We start from the raw sequence: 17,319 nt of genomic DNA, 5'->3' as shown, positions 1-17,319 counted from the left end.
TTTATAAGATCTTTTATTTTTTAATTAGGGAGTAGGCACTCTAAAAACTAACTATGGGACGATTTATGAGTTGCTTCTGGATGTTTATGCTGCTCCCAACTTTAAAATGGAGTTTTTTTTGTTTGCTTTCACGACAAATTTCCTGCTGACACTGGAAGAAACTTTGCACAGAATGTTTGGCTGTTGTTTTCTCATAAAGAACATATTCATAAAAAACACATTCCTCTTCTTTAATTGGGTCTCCGAGATAACAAAAGATTTAGAAGAACCTGCAGGGATTAACACTGCATGGCTTTATGAGGGATGAATCTGCATTGCTAACACAAAAATTCACCCCTGAGAACTGCTCTGCATCAGCAGCAGCAGCAGCAGCAGCGTGACCCTCATTAAGTCTGACATCACAGGTCTCCCCCGCCACTCCAAATCCAGACTTATTCGACTGATTGAAAATCACTTACATATCGTTGCTCTTTCTATCTTTTGTTTAATCAGAAAGCCTCATAAGCAGGACGGATTAGTGTCTCACGTGTTTACGCAGCACACAGAGTCGACCTCGATGGGGCATCGACAACTGCAGCACCCGAGTAAAAACAAAACTCCTCCAGAGGAAGAGAAAGTTTGTTGTGTTGCAACAGTCACCCGGGGCTTTGGTTTCTTCTGCTTCATTTGTCTTCTTAATGACTGTTTCTAAATTTAGCAGCTGGTTTACAAAGTTCTGAGAGGACTCGAAAACCCGTTCACACATTCACACTCGAAATCCATCACACGTATCCGTAAATTCAGCGTCTCGCTCAATAACATGAAGTCTGCCACAGTCAGGGACCCTAACTGAGTCCCTCCAGAGGACCCAGCCCTCACAGTAGGAGGCACAGCGGTAACTGCGCAGCTCAACTGCTGCCCCCCCCCCCCGGTGACCCACACCTGGTTTAATATGAAAATAAAAAGAGTTGTAAGGCAGATCTACCTTGATGCCGCTGTGAACGGTGACCGTAGGCGGCTGCCTTGGGGTGGAGGTGATGGTGATAGTGCACATCTGGTTGTCAAGGCGATTGTTGTCTCCGTCGTACACAACAAAGTGGAAGATATCTGTGACCGGCTGGCTTCCTGTCTCTAAGGAGGTGACGTACCTGTCAGTGAAAAGGTCATATTTCAAATCTAGAGACAATTTTTCCCTGTATTGTCGGCTCTTTAATAGCTGATTAATAGTGATGTTTTCGGGGTCCAGCTCTGGAGCTTCATTATGGCCTTTCACAACAATACGGCTGCTAATCTCCACAAAACGCCACTAAAATTTAAACCAATAGCTGTGTAAGCTGCTCTAATCCCAGTTAATTCGCACAAGACAATTGCCAGCTTTTGTTTGTGTGAGCCACAGAGACAGAAACTAACAGGCCATTTGAAGATTGCCCCTAGTATCCTGCTGAAGCTAATAAGGGCCTCCATTAGGAAAATTGGGCATTTAGTATTTAAATATTTCATCTCCCCCCACTTGCAGCCTTGCAGTAATAGCTGACTGACACTAATTGGCATGACATGCACGGACAGGCTGAGTCAGAGAACACAACAGAGGGGAGGCTACTAAATTATTTCCTCTTTTTTCAACCTTCTTAACTGGATTTTGGTGATGTTGATTTGTGCGTCACTGTTGTCTCCTGATAACAAACGTTACATCGGTTGTAACTGCTTATTCTGTTTCCTCCTCCTCTGCTGCTGATGCTGCTGCTGCTGCTGGGAACGTCAAGAGCAGGTGACTGAGCTGACTGCAGTGCCTAGGACCCTCTCAGAGTGGCATCAACAGCAATATTTCCTTTTTTAACTGCCTCTCAAACCCTCTTTGTACCTCAGCTAACCCCAAAACTCCACTTGCCTTTTCCAGCAGCAGCCTCATGACTTTTGAGTGGTACTACCTTCGGTTGAAGGGCTCTTCAGGCCCATGCGGTGAAATACGAGTTTATAAATATCAGCGTTGCTGCAGGTCAAGCAGAAAACACAGCTTTAAAAATGAAGCTTTTTTACTCATTGTTCCTCAGACTTCATCACCAGGGAGCAACTAAAAAGAAGGCTAATTTGTTTTTCTTCCTCACCCCCACAAACCTGTGTTGTTTACAGGCTGACAGCTTTTGAAAGTCATTTCAGGTTAATAATTGCTGCCTTTATTCAAATATTCATTTTGAGAGCCTCTGTGGAGCCATGTTTAACAATAACGAGGAAGCGGAAGCCAGTAATTTAAGCGAATTCTCTTCTTGTGGGTGCTGTTGGACTGAGTCAAGCCAAGAAAATACACATAAATTACAATAGAACAGTTTCTCCCGTTAAACTGTTTGATAAACCAAATTAAGGGCTGCACAACAGCAGGGAGAACAATGGAGACAAATAGTGGATGGAGGAGGATCAACAGCCTGCAGCAGCATCTCAGACCTGATTCTAAGCGTGTTGATGTCCTCCATGGTGAATGACGAGTACTCCCGTAACTCCAGAGGCTCCTGCTGGGACTGGCTCCTGGTCAGGACGCCGTACATTGGCACCGACACCAGCTGGATCTGAATTTGCTCATCGGGGGACGCGTTGTCCTGCAAGAAACAAAACATGATTACAGTCGACCACACAGGGCTCAGGATACAGCCAGGCTGTGTGACAAGCATAAAAAGGTGTAGAAAAGACGGTTAAAAAGAGGGTTTTCGCTCACAGTGTAAGCCAGGTGCGAGCGACGGATCACCGTGCTGCTTTTCTTGCCCACTTCCAGCGACAGCGTGGCTGCCGAGTCCCGCACAGGCCCGTCGTCCCCGGCGCCAAGCACCATAACCTGCACCACTGTCGTCGCCATGGAGATGCCGTCACTTACAGAGAAGGTGAAAGCGTCGTCCTGGCTGGACAGTCCAGCGTGTCGGTAGAATAGGATGTTGCGGGTGACGTCATTGAAGGTGAAGGTGTCACCTGAAGAGAAGTCAAAAAATACTTCTATACTTTATATACATTTGTCTTCTTTGGTGCTTTGCTGGAGGTCGTCAATGGAAGCTGTAGAGGCTGCAGCGATGATTTCGATCAGCTTGACAGCCGACAGCACTGATATTTCTATCTAACCTGATGTTTCCTTTGTAATTTTACTGGTGAGGGTTCTCTGGCGAGAAAGTGCCTGCAGTTATATCTGGGTTTGCAAAACTCATCTTCTAGTTGCATCCGTGGGATCATCTCACCGCTAATCATGCTGCTCTGAGCGCCGCCGTCTGTCTTAATCAGCTCTCCGTGGATGGGAGCCTCCACCAGCTCAAACTCCAACTCATCTGGAGCCGTGTCAGCGTCGCTCACAGCCAACTGCTGACCACCTACACGCAGCAGCAAGAAGAAAGATGAAGCCATTTGCAGACACACACTCTCTGTCCTGTCCTTTATAAACACACAAACAACTGCAGTGGTTCGTTTTCGCGGAACGTGTTTGTCCTCCTCTTACCGATGGGCGCCTGTCCGCCCATGATGACCTCCAGCACAGGATCAAGGACCTGAAACACGGGCGGCTGCTGATGGTTGGACAGGAGCAGGACCGCAAAGTCCATCTCAGGAGTGAGGTGTTCACCATCAGACACTGACACACAAAGAACAGGAAGGAACATGAAAGCAAACAAAGTCAGCAAAATGAGGAAAACGCAGAAATAAAGAGGAGAAAGAGAATAAATGCATGATCACAGGAGCCGTGATTGCAAAGCTTTCTAAAGCAGCCGGCCGGCTGAAAAGTGCAGGAGTGCAGGAGATAAAAGGATTGGAATGATTTAATGTGGAGAAGATAGAAACATGAGAGTGAAAATGGAGAGGAGATAACAATGGCGGAGGAGAAAGAACACCAAAGGGCAAGAAATGAGAGATTGCAAAGAATTTTAAATTGGAAAAAATGAAATCAAAGGACAGACGGGACAGAAATGGAGGGGAAATTGCAGGTTGGGTGAAAAATAGATTCGACGGCAGAAAGAATATCAGAAAAGAATATAGAAAGAAAGTAGAGGAGGGGAGAAGATTGGAGGAAGCCAAGACAAATATTTTGGCCGAAAATGTACGAAGGCAGACACTGAAAATGAGGCTGAAGACAAGAGAGGATTTGGAGCAAAGGTGTGTGGGTTCTGGGAATGCTCATCCTCCCACCTCCCTCCAAACTGAGAAAGATGAAACACATACCTGTGAAATAGACACTCAGCGACTCTGGCAGACCTGGGGATAAAACAAACAAACATTTTTAGCTCCGTGTGATGGTGAAAGTACAAAAAAACAAATATGGGAAGTTGAGGTGGCACTGCAGCGAATATACAAACTGTACAACAGAGGAAAAGCTGCAGATGATTCAGTGCTGCTGAATGCCCAAAGATTCAGACAAACTGGGGTCAGATTTTGTCTCTGAAAGGCCAAGATTTACTCTTCAAAGGCCATTTGTCACATTCTCCACAGCTGAATGTCACCCCTCGAAAGTTCAAGTCAACAATTCAAACAGAAATTAGACTGAGATGGAGGCTGTCCAGACATCATGAATTAAAGTAATTGTCAGTGCCGCTCCTCAAAAAATGAGATCTCACCGATGAAGGAGTATTGATAGAGCTCCTGCAGGTGCGAGGGGGCTCGGGGTGGCCTGTAGATGATCTTCCCTTCATTGACGTCAGCCTGAGTGAAGTGTTTGACGGGGACGTTGGGTCTGTCGCGATGCTCGATCGCACCTGAGGGTGGGAGGAAGGGGAGGCAGTCAGCAACTGACCTTTGACTTCTGCGTGTGGTGGTGCTAGTTTGAGAAATGGTTCTCAGAAATGGTCCCAGGGGGCAAAATGCCGACTGTGCAGCCCCAACATTAGCAGAGACAGTAATTAAATCTGTAATTAGTTAGAATCAGTCCTGGTGATTGCTGGGATACACTCTGACGTGACCCTGGGGAGGGGCAGAAACGCACAACTGCACAACTGTACCGTAGCTCGATGGTAATCGTCCGGACGAACTGGCTACCCAGTGAAACCAGCACATTAAGGCCAGTGAATCTGTGCAGCTGTGACAGCAGATGTATCACGTACGGTGCTGCTGCCATTATTGGAAAATGAATAAATAAAACAACTGAAGTCGATCGTTATCTGCACTCAGCCGCTCCCTCTCTGGTGGCACATGAGCCATGAGGGGGGGTAATCAGTGCTTTAGATTAATGAAGTCTGTCTTCTAAACAGCTGCAATTTGCAAAATGATTTTTGATACTTGTTGTCTTTCTACTGTTGACCCCAAAAAAGCAAATCAGAGGTCTTTAGCTGAGCATAATAAAAGTGACTCTGAGAGCAGGGTCCCCGTTCAGAGAGCAACTCGGGACAAATGGATTTAAACCTCTTCTGATCTCAGCCCAACAGAGTTAACAAATTAGAGGATGAACGTCACCTGTTTTAATTCCACATGTCTTTAATTAGATGGGAGGGAGAAGAAAATGCAGCCGTCCATTAGACGAAACAATGATCAAATCAATGGATCCACACGGCAAAAGTGCACCAGAGAGGACTATACCCAGAGACCCTTATAAAGAGCTCAACGTTTTATCTCGGTGGTTGGATGTCCTCTTTGAGACGAAGACAAATTCAGTGTTTACTCACCTTGTCCTGGTGGTAGAGCTTTTGTGATGTTGTACATCAGCTTCTCGCTGGGAGTCTCAGAGTCGATGAAGGACAGCGCTGAAGGCGTTATCTCAGTCACACGATCCTCCAGAGCCTACAGAGACACACAAACACGCAAGCTTGGATTAGAACACAGATAAAACAGCTACAGCCGAACATCCACCACCTCTGACGTGTCCCGTGTGACTGGAGAAAAAGGATCCACGCAAAATAAAAACAAACAGAAAGATCAATATTGTTTGTTCTAAAATAACCTCCTATAAGTACAAGCAGCACTCAATTTTCTATTCGAAATTAAATAATGCCTGTAAAAATGTTGAATAGCATAGTGGGGACATTTGAGGGGAAGTAATTTAAGACCTATAATTCTTTAAGCTAACAAAGACATTTGAAGGTTGTTTTGACTAATTTAGACAGGCAGTGATACAAGTACTCACAGAGATCTCCAGCCCTTCGCCTTGTGTTAGCTCTTGTTATTCTCCAGAGTAGTAAGTTTTGTCAGTGCCTTGTCACTGTTTTCAGTTGTACTTTTTCTTGACGGTTTTTCCCATTTCATGGTGATTTTTAGTTCGCTTTTCTGTTGCTACTTCGTTAAAAGGTTTTTGTTTTTACTTTATTCGATCCTTCGTTCTGAGAACTGTCTTCCTTTGCATTTTTTTGGCCTTAAAGAACCTTTTGTTTTACACTCTTCATCTGGGTCCTGGCCTTCTTAACTCGAATGCAACATATTTGAATTTATTGGGTAGTCTTTTTTTTATCATCAAAGAAATTCATAAATATTGCATAGTTATCAATTCTTTAAAGTGTTTTTATTTACTATTATTTTGGTCTCTCACCGAGATCTGTAGGTCACAGTCGGGGGCGAGCTGAGGGAATCCTGGGACTTGAGGCAGGACTCCGATGTTGAAGGTCTGGACAGCGCTCTGTGGTCGGGGGGCCATGGCTGACGCCGTTGTAGACACCTGCAAATGCAACCAAGCTTAGAGAGTATAGAACCCATGCAGGAACAGAACAGTTCTTCCCTATTCTAAGCAGTGTACTGAGGACACATGCTGCCTGCTTATTTATTCTAATGATCATCTCTATTGTGTGTGTCCATTTGTACTGTAATTCTGCCTGGAGTCTCACAAAGGAGTTCAGAACTTATTCCAATATTTAAACAAACTTTGCAAACTTCAGCTAAGTGTAGTGTTTTTGATATTCAGGTGGTTTGTGGGGACAGTTAATGGCCTGTCCTATAGCTATATACATATAAATAATAGTATATCTGTAGAACTATTACTCTGAATGAGTGCATAATCATTAACTGTAACTTTGTGAACATATTGAAGGTGGCGAACATGCCCTTGAAGTGCCGCACTTCTTTCTTCTGACTCAAAGTAATCAGTTGACAAGCGGCTCCGTATAGAAAAAAAACCCGTCAATCTGACAAACTATCATGTTTAATTGCCACCCCTGACAAATGGTACAAAGCCTTCCAGTGGTTCCGACTGTGATGTCTTTGTATTTCCTTGCCTCAGCTTCCTTTAAAAGTCAAGAGACACTCGAGACTTTAATTTGAATGCAGCACAGAGCGAATGAAACACCCTCATTGGGGTAGATGCAGGCTGAGGAGGGAGTTGATTAGAAGTAGCTACAAGCTTTTAAATGCCTCCTTTTCCTGTTGTAATAAGGCGATGAATGCTGCATGGTTCACCCAGCATGCTCTTAGTTATAGAGCCAACTTGAGTAATGGGGGGAGTTAAACCAATTAAGATGAATCACTACGGGGTCCTGCAGGAGGTTTGATTGCAACACTCTGGAATAAAGGACAGGAGAAAGTGTAGAAAACTGCTAAAAAGACGTCTGAAAGGACTGTTCTCACCAACTCATGTGTAAGCTGATGACGCTGGCATTGGAACTGACCTGAAACTGGAAGGAGTCGCTGTAAGGTCCATTGCCAAAGTGGCGATACCAGACCGTCCCGTCATCCACGTCCCGCTGAGTGAAGGAAGTGGCGGAGGTGAAGCCTTGGTCGTAGGTTAGTGGGGGTTGCCAGCCTTCCGGGGGGCTGTCAGCCGGCATGGAAACCAGCACCACCTCACCTGGACCGAGAGGATGGTTCATTAAATAATGAAAAAGACACTATGACAGTGGGCTGACGGGGAGGCGTGTACCATATTTAGGCTGCCCCTCAGCAGCCTGGATGGTGTAGACAATGTCGTCCGAGCTGACCCCTGCGTAATCTGTCTGCAGATACTTCTTATCCAGCCGCACCATCCCTCCTTCCTTCACCCAGGTCACCGGGACAGACACCATGTGGGGGGAGTCAGCAGCCTGAAACAAAGACAGAAACACCAGCGTAAGTGTGGGGGTGAAATAATCACCATTTCAGTGCACGTGTGAAACTCTGCGAAATCATCCGTACTGTCTGGGCCAACCTCCCCCAATCAGAGGCACCTCAGAAGGCTCCCTCTGTGTCCTGTCCAGTCCAACAGCTCCAAAATCAAGGCTTATTCTGGTGAAGTCACACTGACTCACAACAGGGAAACTTAAGATTTTTCTGCCCCCGAAGCAAAGGAGCAGAGAGCAGCATTAGCTCCAGAGAACACACAAAGCTGGTGGATGACTCAGTGATGCTGGAGGACATTTGAGCAGAGAAGATGCCTGCTGTCAGAGAGAAACCCAAAACTAAGCCTCTTATTCACGGTGTCACTCTGCGGTCTGAACAAAACAGATACCGACCACTTCTGGAGCGCCTATAAATCCAACTATTGATCGCAGGGATATAGAGTCTGTATATCACAACTGAACTGAAATGAGACTTCTTACATCAATAGTTGGATTATTTATTCTGTTCTTGCACCCATTCTACTTGGATTGATGTCCTCTACATCTCCTGCTGACTACAGGGCTGGGAGCAACTTCTGCTTGTTCAGTAAACACACAAGCCCAGTTTAGGTGGTTTCAATTGGAAATGTCACACCGTAGGTGCAAAAAGAACCAGCCTTCGGCCGCTGAAGAATTCAATTAATTCTCTTCTGAATTTGCACACAAACAATACGTGAGCAGGTGTAAACGACTGGTTCTCAGTCCTGCCTTCCACTTATACTCACCTGGTGAAATCAGATTAGTTTCTAAAAGATAAAAACTTAAAAATACAGGTGAAGAAAATTGAGTAACACCAGCTCATGTACAGAAAAACTGTTCTCTTCCACAATAAAATGTGAATATAGAATGCAGAAATCGGCACAAAGAGCCCTAAAATTTAGGATTAAGAGGAATTACAGCAGCCAGCAGTTATAACTTATATAGAACTCATTAAAAAGTTGCAACAAAACATAAAAAAATAGCATCAGTGAATGAGCATGATTAGCTGAACACACACAGATGGACCTTTTCTGACAAACTGTGATGGCACAAACACAGGGACAGCAACAGATTATAAGAGAGCGTGCAGGTGTGTGTGTGTGTGTGTGTGTGTGTGTGTGTGTGTGTGTGTGTGTGTGTGTGTGAGGCTGTCTGTGTTTGCAGATAACAGGCTGTGGACCATATGTGGCTCCCTTTTCCCACTGATCAGATCGCATCATTTCAGAGAGGAGCCACGAGCGGCGGGTTTTCCCGGGAACCGAAAACACATAAGTCAGCATGACAGGCTTTTAACGCCGAGGACATCACAGAACACATTATCGTCCTCTCCTGATGACCACTAAGGTCCCCTGAGGACGCTCACACACGAAACACTCACAAACACAACTTGTTCAGTCCTGCAGGCTGGCGTTTGTTTAAATAGGCAGATCATTTTAGGAGGATTTGAAGGGTCCCACAGACAGAAGGTTGCTCTTCACACACACACATGCAAAGCAGATGAAATTCAGATCATGAGGAGATACGATCATGAGATATTTGGACATGAAAACAAGAACAGACCTGGCTTTAGCTGCCCTAGTATATCTGTAAAAGACAGCTTTGATTTGATTTCTGACTAAAAAGTTAAAAATGTGTGTCAGAAACTGGGTCACTGACTTCACTGCTTGGCAGTATCGTGGCAACAGTAAGCTTTGAATCCATCTCATCAGGTTAAATATCAGCAGGACACGTGTGTTTCTTGGCATTAATCAACTTTGCTAACCAATGTGAAAAGCATTTTCAAGTCCCGACATTGGCACACCTCCTGAGAACAAACGTATAAAAGGACTAATCAGGCCTCTAGAAGGTCTGAGATGGAGGCTGAGGCTGGTCTGAGAGGCTGCTGCAGCCCTCGAAATGAGGAAACCAGTTCAATTCAATTCAATTCAATTCTATCTTTATTTATTTATATGGCACTTTTCATACCCTGGGTAGCACAAAGTGCCTCACAAAGGATAAAAACAACAAAGAGAAACAGGAAAATCAAGAAACAAGAGAATCAAAGACAAGAAAAAACCTGACCCTCCCACCCCCACATATATGCATACATGAGATATATAAGCACACACACTCACACACAGATACAGACACACACATGCATACACACACTCAAACACACACACCCACACATACAAACAAGCTGAGACATGGCCGGGCACCGAGACCTGAGGCGAGGGAGACGTCACCTTTGGGGGGGCCAGCCAGGCCGGGCGAGGCCACGGTCCACGGTACCGCCACAGAGACCACCCTGACCCGGACGGACAGGAGGCTCCACACCAAGCCACAGAGCCCCCTCGCCACCCAGGCCAGAGCCGTCCATGGGACGGAAAAAGAAATCAAAAAAATCAATTAAAGGCCTGATTAAAAAGGCGTGTCTTGAGCCTTTTTAAAAAAATCTCAATAGTCTCTGCGGCCCTGAGGTTCTCCGGCAGGCTGTTCCACAGTCGGGGACCATAATAACTGAAGGCCGCTTCCCCGTGCGTTTTAGAGCTTACTTGTGGAATGGTTAAAAGGCCGGTGCCGGAGGACCTCAGTCCGCGAGGGTTGATAGAATAAAAGCAGGTCGGATAAATAAGTCGGGCCAAGACCATTAAGACATTTAAAAACTAATTAAAGAACCTTAAAATCGATCCGGAAATGCACGGGTAGCCAATGCAGCGATTTTAAAACTGGTGTGATGTGCCCCCGCCTTCTGGTCCTCGTCAGCACTCGTGCAGCTGAGTTTTGTAATAATTTTAGGTTAGTGATGCTCTTTTTTGGAAGACCAGAGAGCAGGGCATTACAATAATCCAAACGACAAGAGACAAAAGCGTGCATCAGCACCTCCGTGCTGGCCTGAGAGAGAAACGGGCGGACTCTGGCTATATTCTTCAGGCGGTAAAAACCTACTTTTGTTATGTTTTTGATGTGTGGAATAAAACTAAGCTCAGAGTCAAAGATCACACCCAGATTTCTTACAGATTGAGATGGTTTAAAATCCTTTAATTTTGGTAAAAGTTTCTCTCTCTGACCTTCAGGACCAATAACTAAGACCTCTGTTTTGTCCTGGTTGAGCTGTAGGAAGTTTTCTGCCATCCATGACTGGATATCTAGAATACAGTTAAAAAGGGCATCAACTGGCCCCGTGTCACCAGGAGCCACGGCGATGTACAGCTGCGTATCGTCAGCATAGCTGTGGAAGCTGATGCCGTGGCTCCTGATGACGTCCCCAAGAGGAAGCATGTAAAGATTAAAAAGAGTTGGACCTAAGATTGACCCTTGGGGAACCCCACATTTTGTCTCATGGATTCTCGAGGACACCGTGAGCTTTTTGTTATCTAAGTTAGACCTGATGTCATTTAAAATCTTTAAAAGGGCTGTCTCTGTACTATGGTTCATCCTAAAACCAGACTGATGCCTCTCTAAAATGTCATTTGAGTTTAAAAAATCATTCACTTGGTTAAAAACAAGTTTTTCTAAAATTTTACTTAAAAATGGTAAGTTGGATACTGGCCGATAGTTATTTAAAATGCTGTGGTCTAGATTGCTCTTCTTCAGAAGGGGCTTCACCACCGCCGTTTTAAAGGAGGTGGGGAAGACACCCGTCTGAAGAGAGCAATTCACCATATATAAAAGATGTTCCTCAAAGAATCCATAAAATGTTTTAAAAAACGGTGTGGGAATTGGGTCTAAAAGGCAGGTTGTGGGCCTTACTTGGGAGAAAACTCGACCAAGTGTCCTCGCATCAACCAGGACAAAACTCTCCAGTGTCTCCTCAGGTGAAAGCAATGATCCAGGAGTGTTGGTGATTAAAATTTGTTGGGATAAAAGACTGGATCTAATATCATCGATTTTACTCCTGAAGTGGTCTGCAAAGGCCTCGCAGAGGGTGTCAGTTGTAGGACACCTGTTAAAATTACCATTGGTTAAAAGCTCAATTGTGTAAAATAGAAATTTGGGGTTGTTTTTATTGTCGGAGATTAGTTTTTTGAAATGAGAAGTTCTTGCTTGCTTGATTGTGTTGTTGTAGGTTTTAAGGTATTGATAAAATATTTCTTTGTGAATGGTCAACTTGGATTTCCTACACCTCCTCTCAGCACTCCTGCAGATTCTTTTCAGTTTTTTAATTTCTTCATTTCTCCACGGTGGTGTAGGTTTTGTTCTTACTGTTTTTGTGAAAAGTGGCGCCACAGAGTCCAGCGGTGACTTTAATTTATTGTTAAAAGTGTCAACAATAAAATCACATGGTGCTGGTAACATTTCTGCAGGAGTGCTCTGTAAAATCTGGATAAAATTTGCAGCCACTTCAGGAGTCAGGTAGCGTCTCCTCCCCACGGAGGACCCACCCACGGACAGGCCAATGACTTTGCAGACTCCTCGACATCCATAAAACATCAACAGGCTGTCGCTCCTCAACACTCCTCAACGCCAAGCTGCTGTAATAATAATGAGATCACTCGTACATCCATAATCCATTTTGTGTGAAGACGACAAGTCCACGGACCAGCGGAGAGATGGTGAAAGAATGAGTTCTGAAATGAACAGTGGAGGGTGGGTGTGGTAAACTCAGGGGCTCTGGGATGAGAATCAGAGCCCAAAATGTAATAACAACAATAATGACTCTGGATATGAAGTATGTCTTTAGCAATGATCAAATCAACCATCGGCCTCCTCCGAGTCTTCCATATGAGGCTGTTCACCAAAACTATTTCACTATTCTTCCATTTCGACACGGTCAGAGAGGTTCTACAGAGGCTCAGCGTGTTCTGCTCCAGAAAGTGATCTAATCTACTGGCGCTGCGTCCAGCTCAGTCCATCCATCAGAGGATTATTACTGCCCCGATTAGTCTAGTGCCTTCAAACCTGCTAATCCAACTTTTGTGCGCGCGTGAGTGTGTGTGTCAGGAGGGTGTCTATTGTCTCCAGCCCGTGCTGCTGCAGCCTGTCTGGTAGGCTTGGTAACGCAAAGAATGCTTCTGGAAAAAAACGGAGAATTCATTGACTCAAATCCAATAGTCACTCTGGGTTTTATGTTTAAGCTTTTGTGACAGCGGTCGGGTTCAAAAACAGTCTATGTCGACTTTGGGTCTTATTGACTTTGATCTTATTTTCATTAGTTTTGACCTAAACCCTCTAAAACCTGACACAGATCAGTGTTTTGCTATCAACACACGTCAGAGTAATCGCCAGTTTCATGTTAACAGTTACGGGAGTGTGACGTCGCCTCATAGCAAACAGCGTGTTGATGTTTGTCATCCCAGACATGAAAGGAAATGCAGAGAAAACAAAGCCTCCACAGTAAAACGATTCCCCGGCGCCTCTTTATAAAAACTTTCTAATTTAGAACACTTCCTGTCTGACGCTGCTCGTAGGAGTATCTCCTCCTTTCTCTATTTGTCTCATTGATCTCTTTTCTCAGGAGTGAAACATGAACGCCGGCGTTGCCGGGATTCATCCGAAGCCCTCCGACATAAATCCAGAGTGGTCTCAAGCCGATCCATCAGGCTCCGTCGGATCCATCACAAACCGCAGCATCAGGACTTTACACAGGAAATGGACAGTGCTGTGAATTTGTGCGTGGGCCGTTATTGATTTTTTTAGATTAGGACGTAGGAGAGACCTGAGGCACCACATCTGCATACAGGCAGAGAAAGAACAGTCAGCTGCGGCCGACTACGTTAGCAGAATAATCTACTGCTGCAAGGAAATGGTGATTAGTGTCGTGTGATAGACGATGGGGTTTAGATTGGATGAAAGTGCCACTGATATATGGAATCTTGCAGATGTTACTGATTAAAAGTACCTTTTGATTGATGTGGACCTGCAGGAGGACGTTTCTGAAGCTGTGGCCATCATTAATCTGCAGCACCGTCGCGTCCTCTGCCCCCTCCGAGCCGTCGTGGACGTACTGGATCTGCTCCCTCGACAGCTCCTCCAGCTTAAACCGGCCAAGTGCCCTGCCACTGTGGAGCCGCGTGAGCCGTCCATGGCGGGGAGGTTCAAGGACCATAACCAGGCCATCTGCCGCATTGTCGGGGTCTTCAATCTGCAAGACTGACTTGGTGATGGCGGCCTGAGCGCCACGGCTGTGAATGGGTAGAGGAGCCAGAGCCATGACCCTCGGAGGCTGAGAATGATAGTAAGGATAAGAGGATTGGATTACAGCTTTCATTACATCTATTTTACACAGATCCTTAGCCATTTAGCAGAGTTCTCTCTGGTCTCAGTTGTTCTAAGGTTGGCTGCAACAGACGGAATGAGAATTTTCTCCTAATCACCCTGAAATGTGGGATGATTAGCTTTCCTTCAGAAGGTCTATCCATGCTGGCTGCATTTTGCTTCATTCCAGCCAAACTGAGATCAAGAAAGTGGAGATAAAATCTCTTTTTGAAAATGATGCCTTATTAGCCAGCTTTAAACCTGCTTCTCATCAATAACGTGCCCTCTGTGTGTGCATTTTCACCTCCATTACTGAATGAAACTGGTGGAAGTGGACACATCTGCCAAAGTCACAGACGTTAGATGAGCTGTTGCTCCACCTGTTCAAAAGCAGCATGCACTTGAACTTATTTTTTGTACCCATTTGAATGCGTCCTCTTGGATCTGCCTATGGCTAAAAGGCTGGGAGCTAAAAAAAAAAAAAAAAAGGTGTTTATTTGCCAAACAGATGAGCCATCCCCCACTGAGATATCTCCGCGCCACAGCTGGAATCTGACCAGCTCCCAGGCAGCAATCTCTGAGCCGCTGGGCCTGGTACAAAGCAGTTTGGGGTGAGTGTGGTATGTGGGCAGCTGGCTGAGCTCCAGCAACTAAACTCTGGACAAAGAGATGTCGACCCATCTCTGTGTTTTAGTGTCAGCAGGGCTGTGAGTTCTGCCGGAGGCAATTTTCTTCACAATTTAGACAAAGAAATAATCTCTGAGCTACATCTGAGCAGACACGAGGGGCCCACCTAAACACCACGTCATTGCGTCTCCAATTTGTTGGTGGAAAACAGAGATGTTTAGGAAGTCCGCATGACAGAGTGAGTGTGTGTGTGTGCTGCTTTTAGCTCATGCTAAGACATGCCAGCGTACCGAGCTCCCCCACACCGACTGGAAACGAACACAAACACAGGTGCACTCTGGTGGGAGGTTTAACCTTTCATCCTCACCTTACGGCTGTTGGAGAGGTGAGGTTTGGAGCTGGAAGAGAGCTGTCGTCACCCACATGGCCCTCGGGGGCAAAGCAGTGGTTCAACAGGAAGGTTGCATGTGTGTTTGTATGTGTTTTACTTCCTGGAGCTCTTTATTTGAGCTGTTTTGGTCTATTTGTTGAATGGTCTTGAGAGGGGTGACGAGCAGATGGAAGCATTTCTTGTTGCTTCCTGTGTGTAAACCCATTGTTTTTGGGGGGGCTTTTTATTTTATCTTTAGCGCTTTTCCTGTTCGGTGATGCAACTGTCTCAATGCTGAGTAACATGGTGCTGCCACACTACTTTAAGTTAGCGTGTTACACGTTTTGAGATTACCAAGGTAAAATACCAGAAATGTAAAATTTACGACCAAATATTGGAGCACGAAAATGTTGAGCGCGAGGCCTCCAAACAAATGCCGCAGAGACCTGCTTTCAGCTATTGGATGGACTTCAGGTGTCTTCTGATGTGTACATGAAGCAACAAAGAAGCGCAACACATCTTTGTGTTGCGTCAGAATTTGATGTCCTCTGATGTGGAGCGACACCTGATGTGCAGCTCGTGGCCGTGTTTACCTGAGCAACTGAAGTCTGAGACTAAAGGAAGAGCTTGAGGAGAAGAGCCCTTGTTTTCAACACAAACCAGCGCCTGTAGAAAGCTACCATGCCATGAGTTTACTCAGCACAGTGGAATCGGTTGTGGATCCATCATCCACACAAACAACCTAATTGACATCATTAAGTTGTGTGATAATTTAAGAAAGAAAAAATCTTTGTTGATAACAACCTCCGACTGTTCGCATGTGTCTCCGCAGTACACCTGTGTCTACAGGCGAAAGGCAGCGCGGGTGTCGGCGTTCTCCCAGTGTTATGGTTACCTGCAGTGACACAGCTTGGACCTGAACCTTTCCGGGTTGAGAGGACAGCTGGGGGTCAGTGACCCGCAGGACGAACGCACCAGTCCTTAGAGAGAGAAAGAGAGCCAGTAACATCTCACAGAACTGCCCATTTAAAAGAGCCTCAACTGAGAACCAGCTCCTTGTCTTTACTTAACTTCCTCGTAATGGAGATGACCTGGAAATGTCAGCTTGCCGTAAAGAAATATGGGAAAATGAGTCCCGTGAGGCCAAAATAGTGCAAAATCATTAGAGCGAATCACTTTAGTGCTGTCGGGAGGAGGGGGGGCAGAGAACAGCTTGCAGTTTCAATCTACCGGATTCATAGCAGTTTATTTGTTTAAAATAGTATGAATCAGGTAGCAGTTGTCATATTTTAATCATTTCAGTTTTAATAATAATTACATGAAGGTGTTGCTCCAGAAAATAACGGTTACTTTCACTGCAAAATCTTCCCACTTCCTGGCAGCCAGAGGCCTTTTGCCCCCGGTGAAAAGACCATAGTGGTTTTAGCCGCCGTCACCGTCCACGTGGCGTTTATGCTAAACACACACGTCTCTGGACTCACATCTGTGGCTGTTTGTGAGGCACGGCTGCAGTCATTAGTGTGTAATTTGAGAAAAATATGGCTGTAATATGAAGATTAATCCTTGTCGGGGTTTTAAATTCGTCTGTCTCCATTAATCTAATTGTTCGGCCCGAACCAGCTGTGTCAGCACAAATGCACCCTCTGATTGGCTAAAAGGACATAGAGGACAGAATGCCAGAGAAACGGGCTCATAAACGGCTGCACGTGTTCTCTCCGCTACCAACGTTATTATTTGGGTGGGGAATCGCACTTTCTCTGTCAGTTTCTCATAATTTATCAATATTTCAGGCTTTTCCAGGAAAGCTCTGCTGGTCTAATGGAGGCCATGGCATGCACTATCGAGCACGTTAGCTTACGCTGCTGTTTCTCAACCTCAGCTGCACCTGAAACATGTTGGTCTAATCAATTCACCTGCAATTACTATTGATCGATGATGAGGGGGGGGCAGAGCTGAGTTAAAAAAATCCAGAGTGTGAATTGTTAGGCTGCACTGCCTCAGTGGTCTCAGCGCTGCTTCTAGCCTAGAGCAAAATAAAACAGCCGTGATGTGCTGCAGCAGCTCCAGCTCCGCTTCGTCACTGATGATTAGCGGCTTTTCAAATGCCTGGGAGTGAATGGAGCGTCTCCATGTGTCATTTGTTACAGACGGACGGCTGCAGAGCACACCAGGATTATT

At 45.4% G+C, this 17,319-nt stretch overlaps 1 protein-coding gene across 1 annotated transcript in view; it reads right to left on the bottom strand.

The window, feature by feature from the left end:
- The window catches only part of fras1 (Fraser extracellular matrix complex subunit 1), a 107,126-nt gene that overhangs the window by 20,808 nt on the left and 68,999 nt on the right, over positions 1-17,319 (bottom strand). The window contains exons 27-39 of the mRNA XM_057032136.1: positions 16,037-16,121; positions 13,789-14,112; positions 7,775-7,934; positions 7,524-7,702; positions 6,455-6,580; positions 5,598-5,712; positions 4,557-4,694; positions 4,165-4,197; positions 3,449-3,580; positions 3,195-3,323; positions 2,687-2,934; positions 2,419-2,570; positions 965-1,127 (exon numbers count right to left, since the gene is read on the bottom strand). Coding sequence (XP_056888116.1) covers positions 965-1,127; positions 2,419-2,570; positions 2,687-2,934; positions 3,195-3,323; positions 3,449-3,580; positions 4,165-4,197; positions 4,557-4,694; positions 5,598-5,712; positions 6,455-6,580; positions 7,524-7,702; positions 7,775-7,934; positions 13,789-14,112; positions 16,037-16,121 — 1,984 coding nt within the window. The remainder of the gene's footprint in view (positions 1-964; positions 1,128-2,418; positions 2,571-2,686; positions 2,935-3,194; positions 3,324-3,448; positions 3,581-4,164; positions 4,198-4,556; positions 4,695-5,597; positions 5,713-6,454; positions 6,581-7,523; positions 7,703-7,774; positions 7,935-13,788; positions 14,113-16,036; positions 16,122-17,319) is intronic.

This window comes from Takifugu flavidus, chromosome 5, assembly GCF_003711565.1.
Source record: "Takifugu flavidus isolate HTHZ2018 chromosome 5, ASM371156v2, whole genome shotgun sequence".
Taxonomy (NCBI): domain Eukaryota; kingdom Metazoa; phylum Chordata; class Actinopteri; order Tetraodontiformes; family Tetraodontidae; genus Takifugu; species Takifugu flavidus.
Note: the sequence above shows the minus strand (reverse complement) of the source record. Positions and strands in the feature narration are given on the sequence as shown.